The 11548-nt window shown below is 41.7% G+C and overlaps 1 protein-coding gene across 2 annotated transcripts in view; it reads left to right on the forward strand.

Annotated features, from left to right (window-relative positions):
* Window positions 1-11329, forward strand: part of IL20RA (interleukin 20 receptor subunit alpha) — a 32489-nt gene extending 21160 nt beyond the window's left edge. For both annotated transcript variants that reach the window (XM_050949650.1, XM_050949652.1), the window contains exons 3-7: window positions 919-1097; window positions 1881-2056; window positions 4870-5014; window positions 5868-6007; window positions 8407-11329. In XM_050949650.1, the coding sequence (XP_050805607.1) occupies window positions 919-1097; window positions 1881-2056; window positions 4870-5014; window positions 5868-6007; window positions 8407-9348 (1582 nt within the window). In that variant the 3' untranslated portion in view covers window positions 9349-11329. The remainder of the gene's footprint in view (window positions 1-918; window positions 1098-1880; window positions 2057-4869; window positions 5015-5867; window positions 6008-8406) is intronic.
* The last annotated feature ends 219 nt before the right edge of the window (window positions 11330-11548 follow it).

Here is an 11548-nt window from a genome sequence, read left to right on the forward strand (position 1 = left end):
GGAGAGGCGTTTATAGGGCGGCTGCCAGTGGGTCCTAAGCACCCACCTTTTTTTTCCTGTGGGTGCTCTAGCCCCAAAGCACCCAGAAAGTCAGCACCTATGAACTTGGGTCTCCCACATTCCAGCTGGGTGTACTAACCACTGTGCTAAAAGTTGCAAGGCAGGGCACCATAAGCTCCTCCAGCAGCCAGATTTTTGAATGGGACCCGATCCAAATGGGCATCTGGATGCCTAGAGGAATGTGGCAGTGTGTTTGTGCTCAAAGGCAGAAACGTAGGCACCCAGGGAACTTTTACCCTGAAAATGGAGGCACTGAGTCAGTTTAGGCACCTACAGGGTTTGGTGGGAATTTTGTGAATCTCAGCCTAAAACAGACTTTGGCACTTAAATCTGCCATGTAGCTATCTAAGTACCTTTTTGAGTCTGGGCCTTCATAGCGTCAGCATTCCCTCAGTGTGGTGAGATCCTCAAGTGGTTGGCTGAGCCAGGTTTTGGGAACAAAATGGCCCAACCAGACTGACTAACAGGACCCAAGGAGGAGAACTTTGTAGTCATATAAACAGATTTCTTTTATGTGTATTGCATCCAAATGATAACCCCCTGAAAATAGGTATTTTGTCAGGGGAGCAATAACACACCCTTAATTACATCTCTGGAGTATAGCTCGTTAAGCTAGTGTGTATGTTCACTACTGCCCTCTGGTGGATGGCAGGTAAGTTAATTGTATTGCTCTGATTTAAAAAGAAGATGTAAACCCTTAGTAATTACAACCCGCTACTGGGAAATCGCCATCAATACAAATGGTAGCTGCCTGAGATTTGGGAACACACAGTTCTCTTCTTCTATGTGCAGTTTACTAGGTGACAACTATGTTTCTGGTCATGGTTCTTGTTCAGCGCTCTCTTCTCTCTCATGCAGATACGGCATAGGTAAATGGATTAAAAAGTCAGAATGCAAGAACATCAGTAGAACATGGTGTGACCTCTCCAATGAAACATATAACCACGAGGACCAATACTATGCAAGTGTAAAAGCCTTTTTCAGTGGCAACTGTTCCAGATGGACAGAAACTGCACGGTTCAATCCTCTCACTGATAGTAAGGAAAGACAATAAAGTTAAGGGTTCATAGCTATGATTACATCATGAAATATTTATTAACATTGCATGCTCACCCTCAAGTGTAAAGGAAGAAACTTTTATTTCCTAGCATGTCAAAAGTGTTTTTGCCATTGGCAAAACTAGTTGGAGTGTATCTGATAATAATTTGAGTTTCTATGCCAATTGCATATTAAGTATGTTTGGAAATATATCTACTGTGTGCTGAATAATAGGTGGCCAGTGTTTGAAGATATGGTAATACTTCTCTCTACTTGAAAAGCTGGCAACAGTCCATGTATGGTTTGGAGAACACATTAAGAAGAAAAAGTGTTCTGCAGTCCATAATAATACTTTTCCATTATAGCTCCTACTAACCAGGCAGTGCCTATAACAATAATGTATAGTGCCGTGTCTCTCGTCTGCGCCAGACAGACAGAATGCTCTCCAGAAATTCCCAGTAACTTAGCTCATTTTAGTAAGCTAAAATCTTATGCACATTGACATAAGTCAAGTCGTAAATTTCAAGGCTTTTTAGTCTGCTAGACACAAGGATTCCTAACCCAAACTCCCAATCCGGTAGTATCTACACTGTTGATATTAAGGCTTAGTTGCTTATCCAAATAATGCATTTCTAACAATATAAAAAGGAATTATTCTAAGTTACAGTTAAGTCCCAAAAATCTATAATGAAACTTAATATCTTCCACAGTTTAGGAAATTTTAATATCATAGTAGTCATATCAAATTTATCTTTGCTGTCTGAAATTACTTATCTTTCCAGCTAAAATTGATCCACCAGCAGTTACTGTGTCTTCCACTGAAAAATCTATATCAATAGTTCTGACTGCTCCTGAGAAATGGAAAAGAACCCCGGAAGAGGAATCTATATCTTTGTATCAAGTCTACTCTGGCCTGCAATATAATGTGTCTGTACTCAACAAAAAAACAAAGAAAAGGGTAAGCTTGAAAAGGCCATAGAACAGTACATATTAAATCTTTTCACGTTTATGGAACTTGCACTGTAAGTAATGAGATGGCCTGTTTACTTCATCTGATTAGAAGGCTTTTCTTTCACCCTCTCCCCTGATTCTAGTCGCACAGACTGAAAGCAGAAGACCAGAAGTCCGAAGTGCAGGCAATGAGACGTTTACGGAGCTAGTTCCAAGCAAACATATCCATAGCCGGTAGAGTCCGTTTCCCAGTGTTCTGTTCCCAACTCTGACGCCACAGAATCTTGCCTATGTCCCAGTTCCCCATTCCCACCTCTTCCTTCTTAGGAGGCCCCACTATACCTGCAAGGCATGCCCACAGTCACACCCCTTTCATACCCCATGGGAGGGGTAAGGAGTGAGGTTGTGCTAAGGTCAGGGACACGCATTTCTTTGACCTTTTAGTGTTTTATACCTTCCCCCCCAATCCCCGCTTGTCCCTCCCGACTGGTTGCTTGATCTTGCCTTGAGAGAAAAGCCAGGCAGCCTTCCAGTGTACGCTCATGTATTACACTCCCACCATACCCTGTAATGCTTTATCTGCTCTATCCCTTTTTTCTTCTCATTGTACCAAAAGCCCCATCTGGTTTTGGGAAATGCAATACATGCTGTCTGTGTTCTTCACACATAGTAGTATAAGATATAAGAATATCAAGAAGTCAAACCCAAAATTCTGTCTCAGGCTGACAAACAGGCTTATATGCTAAGACATTTATTGAAATATAATTCTGTACATGCCTGTAAAGGCATGGCACCCATCTCTCGCTGATGCCCCTTTCTGGCCAGGTGCATCTTCTTTTTTTTAAACCAGTCCTGGTATCAGGCCGTACCCCCAAGTCTTCCTCCTCAGAGACCATTGTTTTGCCCTCTTAATCTGTTCTGGTCCTAGCTCTCCACCTGGGCCTCCTGACAGTTTACTTCCTTCTGGGGGCTTACTGCTGTCCAGATGTAGGCCTTTTGCCCACTCACTACTCCAGGTCCCAGCCCAGAGACTCTAAGAATAGCAGCTGTGCACTACCATGTCCCCTTAGCAAAACTGCCTTCAGTTCCTTGGGCCACTTCCCTGCAGCCCCACCCTTCACTGATGCCTTACCCTTAGCTCAGGGCTCTTCTAAGCTCAGGCCTAGCGGCCAGCCAGGAGCTCTCCAGTCCATACTACCACTGAGCTGTCTGTTGTCCTGCGGTTTCCTTTAACCAGCCAGGAGCACCATCTGAACTCCTCTAACTCCAGCAGGGAACTGTCTGTCTTTGCTGCTACAGCTCCTTTTATAGGGCCCTCCTGAGCCCTGATTGGCTGCTTTCTCTGCAGCCACTCTAGCCTGCTTGGAGGACCTCTCCACTGCTCTTTTCCTGGGACAAGTGTGGCGGGACCCTGAAGCCTCCCTCTGGGTCTAGTCCACCCAGTCACAATGCCACACATCTAGTTATCACTTGTGTGATAAACAACATCCTGTGACCACCACATCTGAACACTGCCCACCAATCCATCTCACCCGATTCAATCAAATATTCTAAATCATGGAGCAGCTTCAAGCAGGCACATAAAAAAAAACAGTGACTTGCTATAAAAATATTTCTACCACCCCCCTCACACACACACACACACACACACACACTCTCTCTCTCTCTCTCCCTCTCTTCCAAATTACAATGCTGTGAAGTGCAGGATAAGCAAATGTAGGCACTGGCCAGGTCCAGTTTCTCACAGTTTTGCAGGGCTCAAAACAGGTGCATTATATCATTGGAGAGGGGAGGTGCCCAACTTTCAAAGGGGACATCACTAGGTGCAAGCCCTGCAAAGTGCCTAAATATTGGCCAATGACGCTATAACAATTTTATATATAGAAAAGTTATTTTTAGATCTCTTTTGCGGCTGTTTTAAATGTAATTGCTGTTTTTAATTTGCCTCCAAGATCAGGCACCTAGTTTAACAAGCAGAGTTTAACAAACTCTTATCCTAATTTTAAAAAAGTATTGTAAAACTTGAACATGTGTCTTAAGCAGTCCTCCTGTAACGCGGCACGTAGAGAATAAAAGGTGGAGGGTGAATGTTCTATTAATACTTATTTGAGCTGTCCTGCATAATTCACTTGTCGATTCACCATTCATGACTACGGTTACCAATCTACACCCATGACTGTTTATACTTACCTATCAGCTGCTCCATATTAACATCATGCTGTTTCTTTAAAATGCCTAAAAGCTGCAATTATTCCACAGATGAACTATGAAGAGACATTCTTAGCAGCCTTTTTTCCTCTGATGTCACAGTTTGCTTTTTGACCAAAGTGGGACTCCACCAGTGCTGTTCAATAATGGTCCAGCTTTCCAAACCCACAGAGAAGTGAGAGGGCTCATTAACTCTGGTAGAAGCAGGGTTGGCCTCAATGAGTTTACCTAAAATGAAAACTAAATGTAACTTTATTGGACCTTGTTAGGATGCCCTACAGAAAGACCAGAGGGATGTTTCTTGTGTATCACAATATCCATCTGAGTATATGCTAGTAGTTTTCTCTCCTTTCTGTAAAGGGGGAATTGGTCAGTAACGTTACGCAATATTACATTAGATAGAAGGTAAAATGCTCAGATGAGGTAATGTAATAACTAATTCTGTTTTCATTAGTGTTCAGAAACATGGAAATAATTTAGGCTTCATGGTCAAGCTCACGATAATGGTTAAAATGTTGCTCTTTCCAAGTTGTTTTTGTTTGTTTTAATAAAATCCATCATCTGTGTTTTAGGGTAGGCTCTGAATAAAAGTTACCATCTTCTTTTTTCTAGTGGGTCTTCTCTATTAAAAACAATACACTGGTTGTGCCCCGGTTGGAATCCAATACAGTTTACTGTGTCAATGTACAGACATACGTTACAACACCACTTTTGCTCGGTGGATTTTCCAAAGAACATTGCATTGCTACTCTGAAAGGTATGTACAAATCTGCAACATGTGAAGAGAATGAAACTTAGATCAGAGTTTGAGATTATCACAGTTATATGTCTTGTTAAAACAGGGGAAATTCTAGAATAGGTGCAGGTAAGAACTGCCTAGGGTGCCAAATGAAAGGGGCAGTTCTGATTTTGGAAAGTTTCCCCTTCTCTCTTCCCCCACCAGCTTTTGAGCCATTGTACTGATGAAGAATATCCCAAAATGTTTTTCCCTGGCTGCAGAACACACGGGGTCCTACTGACTGGGGCTCATATGACATGACTTCATCTGTGAGCAGGCTGTTCCTCAGGGCATAAAGCTCATCACCTTCTATTCTCTTTCCCCCGGTAGCCCTATGGTCTTTGTTGCAGTTTAATGCATTCCGGAATCCGTTTGTATGTGTGCACGCTCTTTCTCTTTCTCTCTCCCTCCTTACCCACCCAGTCTTCAAATCCAGAGAATACGGGAGTATGCCTATACCAATACCAGCAGGAAACACAGCAGACTGTTCAGCTCCGCTGCATGAAGCTGGGGTCTTTGGGTAAAACAATCCTTTCTTGGAAGAAAACAGGTTCTGTATCCAAGAGAAATCAGGATTAAAACTGTTCTTTCAGTAGGCATTTTTCTCACAGTGAGGGTGAGTTAGGTTAGCTAGTTCCACCGGCAAAGACAAGTGGAATTATCAAAATTTGGTCTCTGGATCAAATGTCACCATTTTCATCCAGATGCCAAAAATCCCTGAATGCAGCACACTCACATCCTCCATCTAGACAGCAGTGTGACAGGTGCCTGGGACAACTCATAATATGAAGAAGTAAACTACATAATGTAATAACTTCTGTTTTATTAACAGATCCAACCGTAGAGCAGACTGTAACAATCGTATTTGGATATATTCTGCCCATCATTTTAACAGGCCTCATTATCTCTATGGCAGGCTATTATGTGCACAGGTATATTCATGTCAGTAAGCAAAAGCATCCAGCTAACCTGGTAAGTGTTCCTCATTACTTGCTAAGGCCCCAGTCCTGCCATTTACTCTGCACCTATGCAGAGCCCCATTGAATTCACTAAACCTCCATGTGGGCGTTAGAGCCTGCCTGCATGCCATGTATTGCAGGATCAGTGCCATAATTCCCACTCATGACTGCCTGGCAGTCTTTTCTAAAAAGATGCCCAAAGTTACTGAACGTCAAAATGGAACTATTCTCTTAGTCTTGGAAAGGGTCATTGCTATAAGCAAGAACTAAGATGCACTAAGGCAAATGCCATTAGTAAGCTGGCAAGATTTCTATATTTACCCAGGGAGATCTATGGAGAGGATTCAATGAGCAAAAATGATTAATTGGATTAATTCATCACCAAATAGAGGAGAGAATTAAAAATGCAAAAAGTCAAGACCAAATTGAATCGTGATGCTGACTTGGACTATTACTAGATATTACTCCAGTTCACTGTTTAATTATGTTTCTGGAGGATTTAGCATGTCTGCACTAGGCACATTACTTAACTTTCAGTTTTAGTATATTTTCAAATACAGTACAATCTGAGTTAGCTCTGCTTTTGTATATTATTCTACTAGCATCCAACTGTACTACTAATTAGATAGCCCAAAAATGTATGTAAAAACGTTTACAAGGTTTTCTCTTTCATTTTATTATGTTAACAATTTTTTAAAGAAAATATCTTTAAAAGAATAGGGTGGGGTGTGGGAGATTTCATTTCTAATCCCTAAAAGAAGAACTTTATCTCCTAGATATTACACATCAAGTTGCACAAACACTGATGCACCATCATAAAAAATACCTTACTCAGAGTATGTCTGCACTAGAAATGCTGTGGCAGCACAGCTGCAGTTGTACTGTAGTGTAGACATGTACTACAGCGACAGGGGGGTTCTTGCATTGCTGTAGTAAACCTACCTCTTCGAGAGATGATAACTAGGTCAACAGAAGAATTCTTCCATCAACTAGCGGTGTCTTCACAGGGTTTAGGTTGTCTTTACATCTCCCAGGGTGGGAAATTTTTCACAGACCTAAGCCACATAGTTAAACCAACCTACCTTTGTTAACTCACTCTCCGTGGCAGAGCATGGAGGGTTTGAAGGAAGTAGAGAGAATGATGGGATTAAGCCTACAGCACCATGGCAGGGTTGGTGCTGTAGGTGCAGCATCTTACAAGAGTTCTTGCAGGGATTGTGCCTCAAGAGGGTGCAATACTTTCAAAAACCATGGGGCAGTGCAACCATTGTGCTGTTTTTGGACCACCACTGGGCTACTCCCTCCCTCTTATATGGAGTCAGCTTCATCTGGGAAGACCAGAACTGGCATTGTCACTAGCATAGAGCAGCCTTTGCACTCAGGGGAGTTCAGAGTTGCTGCTGTGGCCAGACCACATGAAGGTACATCTTCTCCAACCTCCACCTCTCGACGTTAAAATCATGAATTAAGTAACAAGTGAAAATTAGTCCATATCCCAACCACCATTTCGCCACATCTGCAAACTCCTCCCTGACTGGGAGTCTCCAGCCATGGCGAGGTGGAATAACCAAGATGTTTCAAGTCAGAACTGAAGAGCATTAGGAGAACTTTCTGGTACAGCTTTCGTGCTACACTACACCTTTCTCAGATTAGTGGTATTAGTCTCTCATTTTACTGAGCATTAAAGTGCTACACTTTTACAATAAAAAAGGCAGCTTCATGGTTTCTGGTTTTTGGGGTCCCCCCCCGGGTGTATTTTATTTACAGTGGCTGCACTTGCTGCATTTGAAAGAGTCTGCTGATTGGAGAGAGGTTCTTTGTACTTAAAATGAGGATTGCTGGTAGACACCAGTAATATCTCTCAAACTGGAAGAAACCTAAGTACAGCTATTATTTAACTAGTGCTTTGCAATCCTGTAATATTTTCCATCGGAAGATCTTGGATCACCTTGCAAATGCTAACAAACAAGTTATGACACACACAGCTTCTGTGAGGAGTGGGTAACAAGTGATTATCCCCATTTTACAAGTGGAGGTGCATAGAGGGTGAAATAACTTGCTCCAGGGTCACAAATGCACTCTGTGGCATAGCAGAAAGTAGAACACAAATCTCTGGACTCTCAGTCCTGTGTTTGAACCCACAACTTCCAGTGTGAAGGTAAGCCTGATTACTGAATGCACTGTGAACTTTGCCTTAAGGTGGAAGCTTTCTGAATGACCCTACCAATGGACCTGCAGATCCTCTTGTCGCTGCTTAAAGAGAGTGGGCCATTTTGCACTTCTCCCTTCCTCTCCTCCTGAACCCTGACCAGATGGGACCTAATTGTACATTTTAAAAGTAGATGCCAAATAAGTTGCAGTTAGATGGTATCGCTTGTATTTTTTTTAAATCACAATGTCTTTCTATTCCAGGTATTGCACTACACCGATAAATGTGATGAAAGGGTTTTTATCCCTTCTGAAAAAATAGTGGTTAACTTCATCACTATTAATATGATGGGTGAGTACAAGACTTCCCAGGAAACCATTAATTTAATAGGCAGGGCCAGCCACAGTTGCAGTTCCGTTCACGATGAAAGCAGAGTTGATGATAAGCCTCTGAAAAGAGCATTGGAAGTGAAACACATGGTTGATACTTCTGAAGATGTGAAAATTTTACCTGACTCTGAGCAATATGGGATTTGCCAACATGGATTCCACTCTGTTGTGGGTCGAAGGAATGAAGGGGTTGTAGAGTATGAACTTGATGTGAGGCCTGCAGACCTTTCTCCTGTGCAAAAGCTAAAAGAATGTGGTTTGACAGAGAAGTCTTCTGCACCAAGAGAACTGCTAGATGAGCCACAGATCACTTTGAGGGATTTCGCTGACAATAAAATGGGACAGTCATACTGTCCCCAGCTTGATGTCTGTAACCTGCACATGTGTTCGGCGCAGAAACTAAAAGAACTCAATTGGGAGGAGGAGGCTGCTGCACCAGAGGAACTACTAGATGATACACAGATTGATTGGGGTACTGAAAAAATAGGACAGTCTTACTGTCCCCAGTTAAGAACAATAACACAGAGCCTCCAAGATCAAACTGGGACAATGGAGGTAGAAGAGGAGGATGAACAGACCATATTAGTAGATTGGGATCCTCATACTGGAAGACTTTATATACCTACTTTGTCCAGTTTTGAGAGCGATGAACATGAAGAAGTATTTGAGCACGAAGTGTGTGATCAGCCTGCTAAAGAGGGGCTTTTGTCCAAACTCTGTAAGAGGCAGGCGTCTGATGAGCCATCAGAAGACCAAGAACCGTATCTCCTGCAATTCAAGGAGCAATGGGGATTGCATGTAAAAATGGGAGACTGAACAGGCTTCCTTCAAGATTTTAAATGTTAAATGTAAATTATTGCTTATACCTTGAAGAAGTATTTATTTCATCCAAATCATGGCTCAGTTTGGCCTAGAGGCTGGACTTGTACTGAAATTATCTAATCTCTGCTATGTTGTCATATTTTTGAAGACTTGTACTGTAAAGAAGATGCTCTATAAGGATTATTCTGGTTTCTTCCTCGTGCTATACACATTAAAACAAATTATCTGTGCTTGAAAACAATTATTTGTAGAGAATGTTAGGAAGCTTTTCTCGCTATGCACTGAATAAATCATTAAAAAATAGGAAGGAAGCAGAGAGAGAATCTGAGGCATCTTCTGCCACAAGGATTCTAAGGGCCATGACAGATTTTCATGGAAAAGTTCTTTCACATATTTTGGTAAAAATAAGTAGACTTATTTAAAGGCCCAGTCCAGCCCCCACTGAAGTCACTTGAGAGACTGTTGTAAGCTTCCTTGGGAATTGGATCAAGCTTTAATAAACTCATGACTGCCTCTACTGCAAAATCTTTACTGAGAGGTGGGGAGAAAAGACCAATTTTTTGTGGGAACTAACAACTTCTACTGTGTATTGTTTTTTGCAGAAACATTATCTATGGTGGTCATTAATGTTATAGAAGCTCTTAGAGGCCCCAAATGAGATTTGGGCCCCATTGTATTAGTGTTGTACTAGTATTTAATAACAGATAGTCCCTACACCAAAATGTTTACAATCTAAACAAAGGTGGAAAAATAGAAATACTGTTTTTGCCTGACCAGCCACGCCACAGTCGCTATACCAATCTCTATCAATGCAGTAGCAGTAAATTATTGGTGACACTTTTAACATCCTCAGGGAAAGTGCATATATTACCCATAAACATTCTAATTACCCTAAATCGATCTTATTAAAATAGGTTAGGTGCTTTTATCAAGCCAAAGTAATCAGCAACAAAATACAGACTTTCACGTGAAAGCATAGTTGCAGTGACAGGGGGTCACTGGAGTTAACTAACTGAATCGGAGCACCTTGTGCAATGTTGTAGATAAAAAAATCAGTGCATTCCTCTGACAGATAAACGGGGAATATTAAACAGGAGTAAGCAGGTGCTGTTGCTTCTGCATTCAGCATTGATGAAACCATTTATGGGAATCGTGTCCAGTTCTGGCATCAACATTTCAAAATTGATACTGAAAAATTAGGGTTTAAAAAGAGGTACAAGAATGATTTCAAGGTCTGGAAAACACACCTTATAATAAAAGACCAAATCCCCTATCTGGGAATGAATATGCTTAAATTCATTCCTATTCAGGACAACACTAAAGCACATGCTGAAGTCGTACTGAATTCAAGGTAAATCTTAAAATTTAAGAGACTGCTTATGTACTGTATTGAATAGGGATGTCCTGAGTAAGGCCTTGGACCTTATTGAAGAGAAGGCTAAGGAGTGACTTGATCCTGGTCCGTAAGTACCAACATCTGGAGAAGATACCATTATAATAGAGGAGCAGATGAAAGCATAACAAGACCCAGGGCATGTCTCCGCTACTTGAATGGCACAGATATGGTACTACAATTATGCCACTGTAGTGACGTAGTGTAGACACTTCCTACATTGACCAGAGGGGTTTTTCCATTGCTGTAGGTAATCCACATCTCCGAGCACCTGTAGCTAAGTTGACAGAAGAATTCTGCTATTGGCCTAGCTGTGTCTACACTGGGGGTTAGCTCAGCTGAACTACAACTCTCAGAGCTGTGAATTTTTCACATTCCTGAGCGACCTAGCTAGGTTGATCTAAATTTTAAGTATGGACCGGGGTCCAGTGGCTGGAAGTTGAAGCTAGAAATATTAAAACTTGAATTTGAGTACAATTTTTTTTAACAGCAAGTGTAATTAACAATTGGAACTGCTTACCGATGGCTGTGTAAGATCTTCCTTCACTCAAAAGACTAGAAGTTCTATTGGCATAAATCTGATTCTGGGCAGGCTGTTAATTATTCCCTCGTGAAAGTTACAGCCACTCATTCATCAAGGTCAAAGATACTACTGATCCTGCAGTCCAATGGCAGCTTGAGAAAGAAATAGTTCTCCAGCATGACTCTTGCAGTGACGTGCACAGTGCCAGAATCAATTCTCATTTATGTTAGTGATTTGTGCAGGTGCCAGCCTTATCAGCAGCAGCACCTAACATAAAC

This window comes from Gopherus flavomarginatus, chromosome 4 (assembly GCF_025201925.1).
Source record: "Gopherus flavomarginatus isolate rGopFla2 chromosome 4, rGopFla2.mat.asm, whole genome shotgun sequence".
In the NCBI taxonomy this organism is placed as follows: domain Eukaryota; kingdom Metazoa; phylum Chordata; order Testudines; family Testudinidae; genus Gopherus; species Gopherus flavomarginatus.